Source organism: Folsomia candida, unplaced genomic scaffold, assembly GCF_002217175.1.
Source record: "Folsomia candida strain VU population unplaced genomic scaffold, ASM221717v1 Fcan01_Sc005, whole genome shotgun sequence".
NCBI classification, from domain to species: Eukaryota; Metazoa; Arthropoda; class Collembola; order Entomobryomorpha; family Isotomidae; genus Folsomia; species Folsomia candida.
This window is the reverse complement of record NW_019091197.1, coordinates 2,879,978-2,899,262: the sequence shown is the minus strand read 5'-3', so window position 1 is coordinate 2,899,262 and position 19,285 is coordinate 2,879,978. Positions and strand designations below refer to the sequence as shown.

The following is a 19,285-nucleotide window of genomic DNA, read 5'->3' as shown; positions in this document are numbered from 1 at the left end:
CAGCATCAACCATGCTATCGGAGAATTCTATTTTAACACCAGAAGAAAATTTTTTGGTGGGGTTTTGCAAAGTTTCTAACAGAATATGGCTCGTACAAACGCTTGACATGGGCCTTAAAACTATCATATTTTGAAAATGAAAACTTTATTCCGCATCAGAAATTGATGGGGAACACGATGGAAACAAAAAAAATCACCGACGAATGCTTCGGTCACTAAATTAGGGCCGACCAGGTTTCTATACAAAGGCCCGATGCTCTGTAGAACATTAGAAGAGTCGTATACCGCTTGGTGAAAGCCCGTTTTGTCCAATCCCAGTGAAGGGAGAGTATTCATATGTTGCTAATCTTACAAATTTAATCTTCTAAATCGACTCGGCACATTTGTTAGGCGTTGCCCATAATGCTAAATATAAAAATTCCCTTCAATTTTTGCAAGAACCAAGTCCAATAGCTCGAAACCCTGTCTAATTGCACGTGACGACTATGAATTTGGATAACTTAATTGGAAGACTTTCTTTTCCTTTGAATGTGCTTCAAATAAGGGTGAATACTGTCGCCCCTAGCCGAGGGCCGCATTTTCTAACCAATCTAGTTTGCAATACTTGGCTCGTTTTAATACATAATGTGTTACCATATGCATGCAAAACGATTCAATAAATATTATTGGGATAGAAGACGTTTGCCTTGGCACTCGTAAAACCTTATCAGGATTTGCGTATGTAGCATCTTCAACAACGCCTCCCAAATGTGTCGAGTCGATTTAGGAGAATAAATTTGTAACATTAGCAACATAGGGCTACTTACCCTTCACTGGGATTGGACAAGACGGGGTTTCACCAGGCAGTATCCCACTTTTCTAATGTTTTAGCAGCTCTAAGTACCTAAATTCAATTGATAACCCAAAAGGACGCTACGTAGATACAATTTTATTAAGATATGACCCTGATTGACATCGTGAGTCAACTGCAAGGAAGAGTTCTCACACAAAGACAGAAACTGGGGAAAGTAGTACATGTGTGGGTCACAAACTCCTTGATCAACAAAATCTTTTATTGTTCTTTATTTGCGAGATACCTAGGATATATTTGAAGTGAATTATGACCTAAAACATATAAGGAGTTCAATGCGTAATCTAGTTTTTATCAAAATATCAAAAACCTTCTATCATTTTGCACCACCCATTATTCTAATTTTTTTGCTTAAAAAATTCCCGTGGCATTTTGGCTATCTGATACTTATTCCCTCGTCATCTAATGCTCTTTGACATATTCTAGTGGAATTTTGAATAATTTGGTATAGCATCGTAGAAATTAGAACGAAAAACCGAACCTGCTATCATTATGCACCGCACTGTAATTAAGTACTTTTTTAAGTTGAAATTTAGGTTACCAATATATTTTTCCTCATGTGTGTTTGTATTTCATTTGTAAGTAGTTTTTTGCAAGTTTGAATTTGGAAGTCTTGGTGAAGGGTTACACCCGGCGATCAAAAGTATTTCGGATTTTGTGCATCCAAGTGTCTGCTGCCTTGTGCTCAGTCAAATTGAAACAAAACCAAACCAATTTTTCATCAATTTTGGAAAATGTAATAAGGTTCAATAATGCATTAACATTTTTGGCTGATTTTGCACACAATTGTCAAAAAGTCATTTTTAGTAATAAAATTCGCAAAGTAGGAGTGTCAAAAGTACTTCGGATTTACTAAAATCATACTGATAATTGTAATATTGGTAATGAATATTGTAGCCTTATGCTCTAATTACTTCAGAAATTATTTGATGCATAGATTAAACCAATTTGCACATGAATTCAGATTCTGCCAAGTCTCATTTTTGTCTCCAAATGTCCCCTAGGTGAGACGCATTTTCTTATGGCGGAGGACTTGTTGATGCATTTGAATAGATATGTCTCCACCAATTCTCGATGGCAATTAGGTCTGTATATTGTACCGGCCCCTCTGTTGGGTCGGTTTTATTAGTTTTGAACCATCTTTCAAATCGTTTAATGGGGTCGTTGTCCTGTTCAATGTGTAACGCTTGCCGACACCCAAAGTTCTCTTGGATGCCTTGACGTTGTTTTTTTTTAAATCTCGAGGAATCCTTCTTTTTTCACAATCGCATAAGCATTCAGGATATATCCGACGACATTTATGACCATTCACTACCAAATCATGATACGGCGTGAAAAGTTAAACATGGGTACACGAATTTGAAAGAAGACAAAAATGTAAGGTTTTCCCTGTTTGACGATTTGAAATTTTTAAATCGTCGAAATTTTTGAATATTGGAAAGAATGGGTCTAAACTTGTGTGGGGGAGACCTGCAGAAGCTATCGGAACGGAATCTTTACGACCGCTAGCCAAACAAGGTGGAGGTGCATAGTGATTTTATTTATGACTTCATTTGAAATAGTGTACCTATCAGGATCCCTCACAATCTATGGGTCAGTGGGCACAAATGTCATCGAATATATCCATAAAGTGTATGCAATTATGAAAAGTAAAGAATTATTCGAGATTTTGAAAAATAACGTCCATGCATCAAGGAGAACTTTGGGTGTCGGCTAGCATTATGCATGGAACATGACAACGACCCCACCTACGATTTGAAACATGGATCAAAAATAATAAAACCGACCCAATAGAGTGGCCGGTACAATATCCAGACCTAATTGCCATCGAGAATTGGTGGAGACATTTCTATTCGAATGCATCAATAACTCCTCCGCCACAAGGAAATGGGTCTCAGCTAGGGGACATTTGGAGGCCAGAATGAGACTTGGCAGAATCTAAATTCATGTGAAAATTGGTTAAATTAATGCTACAAATAATTGCTGAAGTAATTAGAGCAGAAGCCTCATTCCCTGATGGGGATGGGGAACAGGCAGATAAGGCAACATTCTGCGCTTAGGCTGGTCATAAACACGTAGATTTTTTTAAATCAGGCACTCAGGTTGGTTGATTTTAGAATTAGCACTTAACTTGTAACTTGTGTATAAAATATTTACATGAATTATCTCTATGGTGAAACGGAACAAAGTTTGGTGAAGATGAAGGAAATGAAGGCCCAAAAGTAAATTTTCTAGGCTGGTCGTTGATGAAAGGATTGGAAGCGATTGTAAAAAACTCAAAAAGTTATCAGTTTCAATAACTGTTTCGATGTCATAAGCGATCATATACTATGTGAATTTACTTTAGTCTATCATACTTTACATAATCTTTCACAAGTTTAGTTTGAATAAAGTTAGTAAAGTAATTTAAATATTTAGCACCATTTCAGACTTTATATACCGATTTATAAATTCCTTTAAAAAATTATTGTCCAAATTTCGTCAAAGAGAAATCCTAAATTTATGTAAATTTGTCATTTTTGCTAACTTTGTATATTTTCATCTATTTATATGATTTGGAAATACCTTTGCATGTACAAATAACGTATATACAAACATAAGCAATAGAAAAGTTGCTTAAAATGAGCGTTTAGAGACAAAAATTTAGTTTAAAATTATCGGTTAAAATTTTGAATTTAATGTAAAATTGACCATAATGGAAATTTCGTGTTCGAAATATTTATATCGTAAAAAATAAAAAGAGGTTAAAATTGAAGCACATTATGTTTAGTTTGTATTATATTGCATTTTTATAAAACCTAGTACACCTTTACCTTTGACTTTGAAACAATATCATGCTATGCAATTCACACGTCTCTGGATGATTAGGTCCCAAAATATTTTCAAACCTTTCCAACAATATTCGTAGGACTAGAACACCCTCCTCTTTCCTGTATGCGAAAATCATAAGTGCCATAAACAGTAACATTCTCGTATGAATAGTGAAATCTTCCTCTTTCGTAATTCCTTTACTGAGCTGAATTATTTCTTCTACTTGTGCCTCGGCGTCTTCAAATTTATGTTGGTAGTAGGAAATGAATGCTAGAGAAAGGCGTGTCTCGAGAGTGTCTGGATGAGCATTTCCAACGCTGCTTATTTGCCATTTCAATACCTTATCATATTCTAGGCGAGCTTCCGCGTAATGCTTCGAGCCTTCAAATATACTGCCTAAGATATATCGAGTTTCCATAGTGTCCACGTCATTTTTACCGTAGCGATGGGTTTGTCTTCTTAGAACGCTTCTGATACGATTAATTCCTTCGTCGTTCTGTTTCAATTCTACTAAGAGTGTACCCACTTGTCGGTCAGCTTTTAATGTTTCCCTATGACCTTCTCCAAGCACTCGAATTATCTTGGGATAGACTTGCTGTGTTAGAGCAAGTGATTTTTCATATTCACCCATACGTGCTAATACATTCGCTACAATAAACTCCATCTGCACGCTGTTGGTATCAGTCATGTTTAGATTTTGAATACGGTTAAGACTTCTTTCAGCAAAGCTGAATTCCTCACTGACCATTTGCAAACTTTTAAGTGCTTGCCATATTTTCAAGGGATGGCGTTGTTGTTTCTTAAATGTGGCATCACTCGCGAGTTCCCAAATGCTGAGGATGTGTGGTAATTCCTCCCTGGAAGTGTTATTCTTGTTGAAGTTTCCAACGATAATGGTAGCAAGGGCTTGACAGTTAAAACTATTTTGCACCACGGTCCGAATTTGGGGATGCATCAACACGATAGATCCATCCAACTGCACGATAGAATACTTGATCAATATTTGCAGGAGTTGTGAGATGTCGTTTACTTTATCTCTAGTTGGGGAACATCTCTCCCTAATAGTACAAGTCATGTAATCAAGCCAACCTCGTTCTGACAGGTGGGATACGTAACAGTTGATAAGACATCTGCGAAAATAAAATCAATACCACAATTTAAATTGTTTTGGACAAACTAACGAAGCTCCCAAGCAGCATCGGCCATCTAGTTTAGTAGCGTTGGGTTAGGCGAGTTTGTTTAACTACGTGTGTTTACTAGATAAAATTAGGCTTGATTTCTCTTGATATTGTAAAAGTGCCTATACATAACTCCATTTACAAATTACACACACAAATCATGTCCATGGACGTACACATTATTTTTAATCAAAACTTCGCAAATGGAACAAGAATGACACAAATATTCGCTACAGGAATGCCCTAGTTGGTAAATACGTTAGAATTTTATTAAAATCATTATCGTGACCAAATTGTTTCATGGCGTTTAATGGGTGAGAGATACAGGTAAATTTTACCCTGCTGGATTTCCCAAGTTGGTCTAAGTATGTCTAATCCAACAATATTTGTTTGGCTTACCAGCAGCCGATAGAAAGTCTGCTCGCCGTAGAACTTCAACAAGATTTGAAATTGTGGCGCCTTCCCCTTCTGCACCCACCCATAGGCGAACATGACGGTGTAACAGCTCCTCTACGGTTATGATCCGCAAGGAGCACAAATCGTTGGAAGATTGAATAAGTTTGTAGGGAATTTTTAAGATAGCATACAACATACAGCTATTTTGAACCAAACGAGTATCCATGACCAGTATTTTCGCCAATTCTGATGTGGTAACCCGGATCGTGGACATGGCGAAAAGGCAAAACTATTTGAGCAATATGTTAGTGAAAATGGGAACAAATCCTTCACTTCGCATCCAACTTTGGATTGAGAATGATTACCGCTTATCTGGGATGAAAAAATTCAATTTTACAAGGGCAACTTAATCCTTTTGTTATCGGCGTGATAAACGATGTGGGAGATGGTGGAGTAGTCAAAGGATGCGTCACATTATGTGGTTATAATGAATAAAATAATTGAAGTAATATTAGATTTAAGTAATTATTCATCAAAAACATGTATATTTTGAGGAACTTTTAAATTTGTTAATACAGGGTTTGCTTCGTAAGCTTAATATCAGTAATACATAAGCAAATATGTGCGTGGTTACCATACGTAAAGATGAAGACATACAAATCACTTAACTAAACCAAATTATTTGAACATAAGTGCATACAGATAAAAAAAATAGTTTCCATTATGGAATTTTTAAATGAAATAAAACTTTTCGTTTTAACAAATTCGCAGTTTTTATAATTATCACCTAATAATTACCAGCTTTTTTGTACATGTAATCGCCAAGGATTCAATTATTTGTTGACCAATACATTATTTAAATTATTTATGTATAATGAAGGTATTGTATTATGTTGTCCCATTTTATACAAAGGCATTTCCGGCAAGAAGGCATACATTTTTGTGCGGCATTCACGACATATAGGGAACGTTTAAAGCAGGCATGACTTTAGTAATAAAATTGATGATTCAGTAAATTTACGAGCAAATACATACATATGTAGCTCACGCAATCTAGTAGTTTTAGCAGCAGCTCCCAATAATTTAAATGCACTGAATCAAGAATTAATTCACTTAATATAACTGGCAAAAATCTAATTAAGAAATCTTCATGCAAAAATTTCACACATTGAATGGAAGAGAATTATATTTTGTGAGAATATCATAATTGAGAAGAACTAACATATATTCTATGAAGTCTTGCAGACGTAGTATTCATACCAATAAAAGTGATATCCTTACCCTTGGGGCAAATATGACGAGAAATGTCAACAAAACTATTGAAAGTAATAAGATTCTGAATTTTTTAAATATATTTACCCGTTCTACTCTCAACATTACCAAAACCATCTTTCTCCTTGTGCAAAACAAAGTTCCAGTCAACAAGAAAGAAGGTGCCATCGTATGTGGGGCCGCAGTGATCTCACGCTTTACTATAGCTACACACTCACAAAAATATTATTAAGATTTGTAGACGTATATGACTCTACCGCCGTGGTGATAAATTTACCACCGACTAGTTATCATTATAACCAGATTTGTTATAATTGAAACCAAGACGGTTATGTTTGTAACCATTCGGTTACAAATTTATAACCAATCGGTGATGAAGTTTATCACCCTTACGGTAGAACCATATACGTCTAAATCTGGTGATAATCATCACCCAATTTCTCTGAGTGTAGGACTTCTAACGACTCAATTCTTTTAAAAGGAAAGTGAACATTTATTATCATAATAGTTTCACCAAGGAAAGTTAAAATAATTTTACCCATTTTTCCTGGAATTATTACATTATGACACTGTAAGAAATCCGGTAGAGTCATATATAGACTGCGCAACAGTAATGATTTTGGTAAACATTCAATACTGCGCGGCATTAAAGTCATTACCAAAATTTTACCAAATTCTATTAATGTAATTACCAAGCGCGGTAGAGTCATATCTAGACTACAAGCGGTAATCATTCACTTTTTTTCATTACCACATTTCGGAGAGTGGACTAATAACTCAGCGTTTATGGTTGACATAAAAAGCGGTACCACCTCCGAGAGTGGGATACGCGTTAAAAAATGGAGTATAATTCGGAATATTAAAATTACCATGGCGGATTGGATCTAAGTTTGTCTCCTGAAGGGAAACAATTGTGGGATTAAAGTAATTGATGAATGATTTAAGTATGTGGCATATGCTTTTGCCTAGGTGGTAATAATTTCGCACTGTCCAACTTCACATTTAAATTATTATCTGTCACTTTAACCCTTTATAAGGTTGATATAATGTCTGAATTTAAATACAATAAGGATTAGGTGTGTTATGTATGTATGTTAGTAAGAAGTTAGATTTTGTGACATGCACACACTCTGGTGCATGTCAGGTGAGATACGTACGAGAGTGAGAGAGAGAGACGTGAGAGCCATGTGGTGGTCGTACTTTCATCGAGATTACATTACAATTAATTACTCTTAACCCAATTGGCAATAAATAACTACAATTCTTTATTGTATCATGTCGTATTTGCTCAGTCTCCTCATTAGCACATCTCGGTCATAGCAGCAAATACAACAAGGTGAATTTGCAAATGTTCCTAGTTACGAATTATGGAACCTTTCAAATATTTTCAATAACTTGTCCACAATATGACTATATTTAATGACAAACAACCCTGATATAATTACTTAGTTAATTACCAAGCTCAACAAGTAACTTGACAATGATACAAATTCTGAATATCTTGCGCGACTTATTAATATTTTCAGGTAAGAAGAGTTTTGAACTTTTAAACAGATACCCTGGTCATTATGGCTTTTGGAGTAATTGTAAATAATTTGCTATAATATTTGTAAATTTCTTATTCAAATTTTGAACGTTAAAACACACGTCAAGCTGTAAGAGAGGATTTTTACTACACCGTATTTTTATAAGACGTAATTCTTTTGAGACATAAAACTAAAAATAATCATACTCCTTCATAAGTTGTAAATATTTACTATGCAAATCTGGTAATAATCTGTAATTCTATGGGCCCAGAGCTTGCCAAGAATTTTATGAATGGACTAAAAATTTTAAAAACCTTGATAGGTACAAACCCAAAATTAAAATATTTATTTATGTGCCAGCTTAACTCCAAATAAACTTTTGTCGTAATTTCAATTATTTATTTGTAGTATCAGATAATTTTTTTGGACACGTAAATTGTAAGAACGTATTTATAGTCTGATGATGATTATTAAAAAAAACATAACCATTTCACAAATCCTAATATATTCGTAATATAACATTGGCAATTTTATTAATTTCTACATACATTACTGGCTTGATTCTACACTTAGCATTATTTTTTCTTAATCCTTTTATACATAATTACTCCGTTTCTATTAGCAATTTATAAATTTCAAAACAATTAATAATCAAGTTCAAATATTGTGCTTCATATCCCAATTTGAATAAAGGTTAATTAGGTTGATGTAACGATTCAAGTCTAAATATTGATGAGGTTTCACAATTTGATATATTAGTATTTTGTGTTAAAACGATTTATAAGTTTGTGCCCAAACTTAACTACTCTTACAATGGTTAGAAGTTACTGCTCTAAATTTTCTCAGCAAATCTACCACAAAACAGACGGCTGACTCGTCCCCCCCCCCCAATCCCCTACACCCACCCTTCCTCAAGACAAGTATCACATGCTAGTTTTGATACAGGCATCTGCAAAAAGGTGAGGAATAATTTATTTAAAAAAATTGGTATGATACCTATCTCTGACATTAGGTACATATGTAGGTACCTTAAACATCGTAATATTAATTAATTCGTATTTTATGACTTAATTTATAAAACCTCACCTCATAGTTAGAGATATTAATTTGCACAAATTAAGGAAGTAAATCGCAAATTAAGGAACACGCATAGATTTCAAAATATGTGGTAAATAATTTACCAAAAAGTTTTCGGAATTTAGTTTTTGCTGCGATGATAATTACTCATTCTCGTATCTCATATGTTGGAAAGACGTGGCAGGAGCCTCAATTTCTTCTGGCATTGCTTTTGTGACGAAGAAGCCGGTACATACTGTATATGCCAATATATGTATGTAACGTTAATTATATTTATTGACTTCCATGCATGTAGAAGAATATTTCTTGTTCTTGCTGATACGTAGCTATGAACAAAGTATCATCCATATTTATTAAGTAGCATTGACAATGATGTATACATATGGCACCCTAACTGGGACCTATTTTCGATGGTACATGCTATGCACCTATGCTATGCATCAGTATACTCTGGACAAGTTTGGACGACGAGTAGTTAACTTAAATCCCGTACATGTAACAGGATTGAGCGTATGACACCATCCTGGCAATCCTCCAAGTCACGGTCTTATCGTAATAGTAGATTCGGCTCGTGCATATATGACGTCAAAAACTCAAAAGCTTTTATTTACTACTGATCCACCCAATTATGTCACATAATTTATGTGAGAAGGAAATCTAACATGGACAAAATGGTATGTATTGCAAAGTGATACTCGCGCGTAAAGCGTTACGTCACATGTGCACCCTCCCTTTTTTCATGAATCCCAATTTATGAACGAGGGAATGTTCGTACATTAAGTCACCATTTTTAGGTGACTTAGGTCATTCTATCTTTATCATGTTAAAATTCCTTATCTCTTCATGTCCACATACATACGTTGGGTGGTTTGATGGTAAAATTAATACTTTTTGATGACGTAATATTTAAACGACGCGTAATATATAAGACTAAATAGATATGTATACTGTATTTTTTATGTACTTATTTAATGTCACCATCCATCCTTAACTCACTGCTGTTTAAATATTTCTTCCCTTCTTAATACAGTCAAGAGCACAATGTTGCCAATAAATAATTCGTGTGCTTGTAAAGTTTGCACTAAATGTGGCAACTTGTCTCACATCATGTGAGGCACATGGGATAGCAAGTGCCGTGATTTGCAACAAAACTTTTTGCAATTTATTTTAGCAAGGAAACGTTTCATTAATTTAATGTGTGCTTACTTTTTTTAATTTAGTAATTGTTTAAACTCTTCGGAAACATAAAGTTAGCAGTTTCTAATTGAAAATATTATCACAAAAATTAACCAACCTTTGCAAAAAGTCTTGCTTCACTTAACTTCTAAATAAATAAAGTTCCACACAATTAATAATGAACCTGTACCGGTTGATATCTAAGTTGCAGCCCAAAGTGCAAATTGTGCTTATCATTTTTGGCACAATTTTAGGCACTCTTGGAATTCTCGCACTTGTTTGTCTTGGATTTTTGCTGGTTCATAAAATAACTTAGCGATTAACAAAACAAACCTTTGAGATTTGGAGGATTTACTCAATATTTTTAAATATTTAAATTGTTTTCAGGTGCATCTAATTATAACCGTGGCAACAATCGCGGCCTTACTTGTGGGGTGGTATTACGCGATGGGGTTTGGCATCACTGCGTTACGCATAACTAACAATCTTACAGCATCGTAAGTTTTATTATTAATAGAGACTTAGCGTTGGCATGACTTATAATTTATAACTTATTTTATAAGTTCCCAAAACCCCCAGGGTAGGGATAAGTTGGGAGACGGGATGCACACTGTAAATAATTTTGCAGAGTCAAATACGTTACGAATTTTGGTAAAGAATTTAATACAAATTGGTAAAAATTATTACCAAAATGGTAAAGATTTATTACCAAATCTTTACCAAATGTAGTGCGCGTTATTACCGTCTCTGTAGAGTCATATACGTTACGCATCCGGTAATAATTATTACCAAATTATTTGCAGTGCATATATTTTTTAGTGTCATAGTAACCAGTAAGAATGGTCTGATTTTTTTATGGATATTCTAAAAATTCGAATTTATTAGATTTTCTAAATCGCTAAGTTTTGACAACATCTAGGTTTTAATTATAAGTTGCGATTTATAAGTCATGTCAACGAAATAAGACTCTAATAAATAATTAATTTCTCCGCAACAATTACGCATTAATTTTTACGTATGTACATTCATCTCAACAGGAGGATATCGGTGGATTGGCATAATGACCAGGATTGGGATGAGGATGAATATGAGCCAAGACGACGACGACGAAATTACTTGATGTACTAAATACAGGTATTTACGTGTCCAAAATCCTTGACGTTACAAACATGTGTACATATCTTTTTATTTAGACTATTGATGCCAAACTGCAGAATGGATAAAATTTTGGCGTTTGTGTATCCTACAGTTATTTAAGTAAATTGGGAATTTGGAATGTATTGTTTGCACTATGTATGTATCATGTATGTATGTACGATTGTATTTAATTTACGGACACCTCTAAATATTTAAAATAAATAAATATTTGTACTTTTAATTTGATGTATTTGCAAATTAATTAAATGACGAATTATGGGTGTAAAATTATGTGTCTTTGTTGTTCATATATTAGAGTAATTTATCATGCATAACTGTAAGTCATTTAAGATTTTCTCTCAAGCTTGGGATTTCGTTCAAAACCTCACTTGCTCATTTACCAATTGTTGGGGATAAATCGGTGTAAAATGCATTTCATATAGGAATTGAAACTTAATACCTAATCCTCAATAGTTTATCTTAGTTAAGACAATTATGTTAAAGAATTGCAAAGATTTTAGTTTCATGAAGGTAAAACTGTAAAATCTAGGCTGCTCAGTCGATCGGAAATATGCAATTGTTGGGATAGGAATACCAAGGTACGGTGTCACGAATTTGCAAATATTATAGAATTTATGTCATATTAATAATTTTTAATTTATAGCAATTTTATCACCGTGGTAACCGGTATTTGTCTCCTAAGCTCCGGATGTGGACTAACAATTCTCCACTTCTTTCTCAAAGCTCACGATAAACTAAAGTTGGTGGAACTTATCCAATTTTTGCATAACTTGGTGTAGTAAGTGTTTAATGATTAGCAGTAGATTTAAGTTTTGAAAATTCAGGAAATTGTGTTGCAACGCCGGGAAAGCTTCCAGCATTTCCGCTGGAACATAAGCTTGTTAACACTGGCAAGTATCATTGGAATCCAAAATCCACCCCTGCTGGGTGGATTTTTAACCATTTATACGGATTCTAAAAGGCGGCCCATTTCACTCTTATAATAATATGTGCATTAATTTGATTGAAATCAAATTATTTTGTACTTTAAAAAAAACCAGCATAAATGAATAAATTTAAAGCTTGAACTAGTCTTGGGGGAATTTTGAAGGATCCCAAATAGGAATTATTGGTAATTGTAAATGTTATAATTCAAAGAAACTAAATTGTGAGAAAGCATCTAAATATCTCAAAACCAAACCCCGGCAATTTAGGTAAATTGAAATACGAACAAGTTGGAAATACCAAACTGTATTTCTTCACAGCACAATGCATAAACCAAAGTTTACCCAACTTTGCAAAACATAATTTTAGCTTGATTAACTACATTCGTAACAAATACCATCAATCAACATAGGTATTTCTTGTGTCAGATTAAATATGAATATTACGCATGTCTAATATATCCCAACTGTTTATGTGGTTAAAGTAGGGTTGCCCGTGAGATGAGATAAACTCATGTCCTGATGAGACGAGATTGCCGATAGATGAGATTAGTTGTATGTATGATGAGATGATATGATGGATAAATGAGATGAGACGTGTCAAGTATGCGATGAAATGAGTTGTTTAGAGATGAGATCTTACGTGTCTCATCTCGTCCCGTCTCAAGTTTAATGAGATTAGATGTGATGAGTTTAAATTTTGAGTAGAGGTACCTCAGTTAGCTTTCGTCGCCTCTCTGCACATGGTTAGACGATATATGGTACAATTCGTTTCATCTCGTATCATTTGCATCCCTAGTTCTAAGGATTATTGTTTGTTGCCATGTCAAAATAATTTGGAATAACCCATTTTTCAACATGAAAGGTTAGTTTGATTAATTCCTAAGCACATCAATCAAAATTTTTATCAATATTACGGAAGTTAGTTGTCCGTATATAATTCATTTAAACCACATAATTCAAACCACCTTATCAATCATTATGGTGATCAAACTTTTCAAATTCGTACGTACTTAGATCACAATGCGCATTAGTCACCACACCGTGTTAAATAAGATTAACACAACAAGCGTCATCCCAACTGATTCAATTTTATCGATTTCTGATATCTTGCATTTGCTCACTGCACGCACAAGCTTGGGGACAATGTATCTTCATATGTTACGTAACCTCCACCCTCTATTATCGTGATAAATCGTGCAGTGTCCTCACAGTTTCCACGGCCACTTCATTATCTCAGGATTTACCAACCCTGTAATCGACGAAATTTGAACGTTTGCCTGTGTATATAAACCAATATATTAAGGTTGAAATATTCATTAGGCCGATAATTCTCCGACTTCTGGAAATACAGATGTGTATTTGATAAAACAATGGAGTCGTCTCAACTTCCCTTGGGCATTGTTTTATTCGCGGTCCTATTTTCCATAGAGGGCGCTGCGGGTTATCCCTCGAATCTTGCCGATTACCCCATCACACCACTGGGCATCGTTTCCCCAACTCCAAATTCTTGTTACACTGGTACATAAGCTTACATTCGTCATCTTAAAAAAACTATATATTAATGCCTCAAATTTATCGAGCCTTAACCTAGAAGTGTGTTTGTAATTTGTTTTATATATCTATCTCACCAGCTGATACTGCAACATTCTCTCATATGGAAGTCACCGGCTGCACAGAACAACCCTGTTCCATTAATTCTTCATACACTTATGAAATTGCAGCTTGGATTACACCAGGTAGGCAACTAATTTAATAATTTTGATCGATTTTAACCAACAAATTTTTGTTATCTGTCAATTAACGATGCCGAAGTCGTTTCATAGCTTAAATCATATTTTGACCACAAATAAATTATTGTTATATGAATCATAAGAACTCAAATGCTGCTTATTTTTTGCAGGACATTCTACAAATTCCATGCAATATCGTATTACTTTTGATGCTGGAACTGCAGAACACAGCTTTGGTACCCTTTCCCTTACAAAGGCCTATTATGCCGGCTCCCTATACAGAATCAGCAGAGAGGTTGAGTTCCCTTATTCTCTGAATGGGGTGGGTATTTCATTCATGTATATTTATGACAAAGCAGTTTCTTGGCATTCGAAGAACAATGCATTGAGCTACATTATTTTCTATGTAGAAAACTGGTGAGGTGCGAGTGCTTCTTTTTGAATGGTCGGGCTTGTATCACGCCAGTCGATGTTTTCAAGTTACGGTGAACGGCCCTTAGGAAGAATAAATAAATGTTATTTAAAATGAATGACAAATCATATAAAAAGAATACGTTAATTAAACAATTATGATGTTTATTTTTCACAAACGTTGGACATACATAAGTGCATACATATGTGCTTGAACTGACCAAATATTTACATGCAGATATGTACATACAGTCCAGTGCAAAACGATAGAAGCTTCGCGTTTTCGTTTTTCAAGTTTTTCCACATAAAATATTTCCCCAGGCGATCTGACATGTCATACTCATATTTTCTTTATATAATTCTGAAAGACATATTCTGTTGAAATTTTGAGTCATTTGGTTTGTTGATATCAAAATTAGGGACGAAAACGGGAACCTTTTATCGTTCTGCACTGGACTGCAATAGACCATAAACTACTGATAAAAGTTTTTCGCAACGCGTTATTAGACAACATAACTTTAAATCATTATCTGCCGCCATTCTATAGCACCAGATTTCTAAACCCTAGCAGAAAGCCGTTTCCAGTTTCAGTATTCAGTTTAATATTAAGAGTGCATATAAACAATGTATCATACTCTAAATTCGTCATGGTGCTTTCGGCAGTTCTTCTGTTGAAACTGCCAATACAATATCCATATATATGCATACGTATGTAGATGTTTTTGATATCAAAGTGATATGTGTTGCTTCTCCTGTATGTCACATACTCCTTTTTTAATTGGAACAAACCCTAACCATTATCTCGACAAAGCTTCATACGTGCACTCTGGATCTTTCTGCGTATTGATAGGTACATACATAACTGTTCGCCCTTCGCGTGTTATTTGTTCAACACCTTCTCATGACTAATTTATTAGCACAGTGATACAAACTCTCATCGTACATAAAAGAGCTCAAGGAATGATGACATTTTATCTAATTTGCTAATTTGATAAAGTGGTCTCGATTCTTTCGAAAATTTCTAGCTTGTGCAAAAAAAAGCGTGCCTAACATATTTACTTACTCTGCTCATCTAGAACCTTTCTTACTTTTGTACAAAAACAAGCCCAGCTTTGTAAATCCAACATGGACAGAATTGTTCAAGCTCATTCCCCTTAGTTGTCGCAGTATACTGTTACCAACTACAATTTCTGCCGCAAACGAAACTACAACTACGCCGACGATCACTCCCACAATGTTGAGGAACGATAACAATGTATTGATTGAGATATATGGCGACGCCACTCTCATTGTTGCCCACGTTACTGCTTTCAACCTAGTGTAGTGATTCACCTGTCGCTCCCACAAATTTATAATCCCCACCATCTCCAATCGGTTTAAACTCTGTGCGAATTTATATTTCCATATATTGTGCGCAGCGGAAAAATAACAGCGATATAATGCAATGTCAGAAATCACAAAACACTCAAATTCCCCTTTCAGGAGTAGGTTCTGCAAGATAAGAAAGTATTCAAGCTTCCTTATATTGTGTACTAGGATGGCATTTTTTGGATTGCGTTTAGTAACGTAGTTTGTCAAATTGTTCCAGCTGTACCTGAAAGTTAAATTAATAAACTGTATCAGTAAAGCTGAAGCACTAGAGCAGATATAGAGTACACATTTAAATGCCAACAAGTTATGATTGAACATGGCCATGAACATTGCAACAATCCAAAAAGATCTCGCAATAAATCACTTAACAACAGCCGTAGCATTTTTTATATGAATTTATTACAGTGCGCATGCTGCGGTATTAATTGGTGTACCATAATGGGTTACTGATTTAAGCTTGTCATTATAAAGAACTAAACTCGATTGCCAGCGGTAATTTATCACAATCCATTATATTCAGACTTTGAATCTATCATACCTGATTGCGATGGTTTTGTTATGCGGGAAATGTCCAAGAGACTGCTCATTAAATTCCTGCTGCAACCGCGACCTAATTGGAGCCCATCCTCTTCCCTCGTCCGACTTGTAAACAATTGTATAACCATGGGCAAAAAACTCGTTCAGTGTGCAAAACTTCTCAAATACCGGAGGCGTAACTAGGTTTTCCATCAAGTGCACCTCGTATTGTACGAGTAATGCAAGACTTGCCAAGAGCAAAAATCCTATTATCCAGTTTGAGCGCTGTCTATTATTTGTGGATTGTCTGACAAATATCGCCAAAATTGTAAATATCACATCCCCGACATTTTTTAAGACAGGGAATATCCCAGTATATCCTTCTGATTTAGATAAATCAATCACAATTATTACTAACCCGGAAATTCCTATAAATACAAGACAACCAAGCCACACCCGTGGGGTAAAGGGTGACACCCAGGCGGCCAAGTCAGATTTTTCCGACCATATATCGAAGTTATAGTATATCACATGATACCCTTCATAACGGAATGAAAATAGCGTATTCATGCCGTAAAATATATGCATATCGTGCCCCGTATGCTGGGCAAAATATCCCCACTTGTGTCTCTTTCCAGGGAGGAATTGGTCGAACGTGATGTTTAAAAGATGACTCATCACTGAATACTTGGTCTCCGGGACTGAGCAATATTCCCTGGATAATGCGATGTTGTACTGCCCTTTCCGGCAGATCCTTCGTGGTCTAAAGTCACTTGATCCTGTCATGATGGATATATCGTTTCTCCATTCTTGCATGTTAAGCGACCTGACAGTTAGCGTCTTAATCTTGGAGGTATAACGCACCGGCACAAACACTGACTTACAAGGGATGCAGTAGAAGAACCATTTGAATTCTAGATGATCCAACAAGATTGAATCAAGCACTCTTGTTTCCAAATCAACTACAAACACCCTGTACGGTACAAGATAGTCGTACTTGTGCACAGTCATCATTGTGTGTTGACGGGGCGGTCGAAAAATTACAATCATTATGGAATGGACCAGGCTTCTGTGGACGTCCCTAGTGAAAAGCAAGTAGTCATTACGGAACTGGTTATCTTGTATGCCAAAATTAACAAAAACGGTTATCGTGCAAACCTCATAAAATCTAAAGTCACGTTCCACCTTTTCGTCTTCGATGGATTTGTTGGAAAAATTTAGTCGCCCGCTAACAGTGTAAATCAAATTGGCTGGATTGTTGACATGAATCAGGTACTCGGCTAGGTCGTTGTACTCGAATGTATCGTTCAGCGTTAAGAATTTGAGTACACAATCGCCAAAATGTCCGAAATTACCGGACGGAAGGCTATCTATACCGAACACTGATGGCATTGTGATTACCAGAAGGAGGAAACGATACAGAGACATTTTCACGTTTACCAAAAAATCCTAATGAGTTCAAGGATTCATGAGTTACATACGTAATGGCGAGACTATTGGTCCAACCCCTTAATGTTCAATTAGTAATAGGAGGTGTAACCCTCGTCTTACACCTTGATTAACTTTGATAAGGTAAAACTAGCTTCTGTAATACTATTTTATACTTAGCATCATTTACATCTCAAACATCTTGTTTGACCAATACGTTTGCTATGATCTTCAATTCCTGACCTATTGTTAGTTTTAACGAATGAAACAGATTTCTGTAGTAAGTTTAGTGTGCACACATGGCTGACAGTCTAATTAATTATTTGCTTGTCAAAATAGGATTTACTTCTGCTGGTTGCTAATTATGTTGCCAATTTTCAAGCAAGCCTTGATTGCAATAATTCCGGTAACCATGATTTCCAGCGGTATGTAAGTGTTTTGAACAATGCCGCACTTTTGTTTGTCAAACTTGAATAACTTATCTATTTAAGTGGTTAGGGTAGACGATTTAAATCAAAGGTTTGCAAATTGAAGTACGCGACTTAATCACGAATGGGAACATTAACATTATTGTACACGATCAAGCTAAATAATAAACGTACTTAGAGTTTATGACACATGTACATATTTTGATGAATTCGATGTAAAGAAATATCAGCGTGGACATTTCTAATTCCATTCGGAATCTAATTATTTTCTGACAGATATAGTGCAAAAATCTATTACAAAGAAACTGTATCAATTTCCCAAATCCTAGATGTATTATTTAATTACTCATAAATGAATTAATAATTAATTAAGAATAACAACATTCAGAATCCTCAGGTATGTATCCCAAAACCATTTAATCAAAGCCTTCTTGGGTCCACCTTTTTTGTTGGATGGGTTACTAAATCACAGTTTTATGTATCTTAATTACCTGCATAATTAAATCAAACTTACTCCACCACATTACATTTTCCCAAATATTCTTGAAAATTATTATTTACATATGTAGCTAACACAACACTGTTCTTTTACTTGAGAAGCTTGGTTTGTTAATGTAAGCCGTATACATAAATCCAAAACTTACATATACATTTGCGTCACTTATTGTCATACATTTGTATATACAGTAAATTATAACAAACAAAGTCTAATGTATTTCACCCGTTATAGCAAACTTGGGCTTTCCTTTTGTAGCTATTTCTTTATACAGTGCGTTATTCACAATACTTGACAAAGATATTACCTCAATTTTTAGGATGAAGGGCTCGTCGATGAATATTTTTAGTATTTTCAATGTGTTCCCCATCCTTTTCTGATATAAAACGAAGTCTTCTTTTCCAGGATTCGAAAACTTTTAGGCACATTTCAGGGGTCACTTTCTTCCACTCGTCATCCAAAACTTTGCAAAGTCCATCAGGAGTGGACGCTTGTCTCTTAAAAAGGGCTTGTTTTAACATTCCAAATCCGAAAA

At 35.1% G+C, this 19,285-nt stretch overlaps 3 protein-coding genes and 1 long non-coding RNA gene across 11 annotated transcripts; 2 read left to right on the top strand and 2 right to left on the bottom strand.

Annotated features, from left to right (window-relative positions):
- Positions 1–2,963: 2,963 nt before the first annotated feature.
- Positions 2,964–5,559, bottom strand: LOC118435753. The gene is made up of 2 exons (XM_035852161.1): positions 5,239–5,559; positions 2,964–4,791 (listed from the first exon to the last, which is right to left on the bottom strand). Exon 2 carries the CDS (start codon positions 4,734–4,736, stop codon positions 3,660–3,662), a length of 1,077 nt encoding a protein of 358 aa, XP_035708054.1. The 5' UTR covers positions 4,737–4,791; positions 5,239–5,559; the 3' UTR covers positions 2,964–3,659.
- Positions 5,560–7,686: 2,127 nt separating this feature from the next.
- LOC110849989 lies at positions 7,687–11,664 on the top strand. Of its 8 annotated transcripts, XR_004835012.1 has the most exons (6): positions 7,687–7,843; positions 7,957–8,033; positions 8,880–8,992; positions 10,674–10,783; positions 11,324–11,420; positions 11,480–11,664. XR_004835012.1 is itself a non-coding variant. In XM_035852235.1 (5 exons), exons 1-4 carry the CDS (start codon positions 7,988–7,990, stop codon positions 11,412–11,414), a joined length of 360 nt encoding a protein of 119 aa, XP_035708128.1. In that variant the 5' UTR covers positions 7,850–7,987; the 3' UTR covers positions 11,415–11,420; positions 11,480–11,664. The 8 variants fall into 8 exon arrangements, 1 of the variants encoding a protein (XP_035708128.1); XR_004835013.1 differs by lacking the exon at positions 7,957–8,033; XR_004835015.1 differs by lacking the exon at positions 8,880–8,992.
- On the bottom strand, positions 8,411–9,879 carry LOC118435807. Its single transcript, XR_004835017.1, has 2 exons — positions 9,120–9,879; positions 8,411–8,982 (listed from the first exon to the last, which is right to left on the bottom strand). It is a non-coding gene; the product is annotated as an uncharacterized LOC118435807 (long non-coding RNA).
- A 2,007-nt stretch (positions 11,665–13,671) lies between the features above and the next one.
- LOC110850195 lies at positions 13,672–14,637 on the top strand. The gene is made up of 4 exons (XM_022097664.2): positions 13,672–13,888; positions 14,002–14,106; positions 14,271–14,422; positions 14,511–14,637. The coding sequence occupies exons 1-4, from the start codon at positions 13,741–13,743 to the stop codon at positions 14,598–14,600; spliced, it is 495 nt and encodes a 164-aa protein (XP_021953356.1). The 5' UTR covers positions 13,672–13,740; the 3' UTR covers positions 14,601–14,637.
- Positions 14,638–19,285: the final 4,648 nt, after the last annotated feature.

What these genes read in the sequence shown, in the direction of transcription:
- LOC118435753 (XM_035852161.1), bottom strand. Translation starts at nt 4,736, where the DNA reads ATGACTTGTACTATTAGGGAGAGATGTTCCCCAACTAGAGATAAAGTA.
- LOC110849989 (XM_035852235.1), top strand. Translation starts at nt 7,988, where the DNA reads ATGATACAAATTCTGAATATCTTGCGCGACTTATTAATATTTTCAG. An exon ending in CGACTTATTAATATTTTCAG is followed by an intron (nt 8,034 to 8,879) that starts GTAAGAAGAGTT and finishes AAATTTTCTCAG; the next exon opens with CAAATCTACCACAAAACAGA. An exon ending in ACTAACAATCTTACAGCATC is followed by an intron (nt 10,784 to 11,323) that starts GTAAGTTTTATT and finishes TCATCTCAACAG; the next exon opens with GAGGATATCGGTGGATTGGC.
- LOC110850195 (XM_022097664.2), top strand. Translation starts at nt 13,741, where the DNA reads ATGGAGTCGTCTCAACTTCCCTTGGGCATTGTTTTATTCGCGGTCCTA. An exon ending in TCCAAATTCTTGTTACACTG is followed by an intron (nt 13,889 to 14,001) that starts GTACATAAGCTT and finishes CTATCTCACCAG; the next exon opens with CTGATACTGCAACATTCTCT. An exon ending in TGCAGCTTGGATTACACCAG is followed by an intron (nt 14,107 to 14,270) that starts GTAGGCAACTAA and finishes TATTTTTTGCAG; the next exon opens with GACATTCTACAAATTCCATG.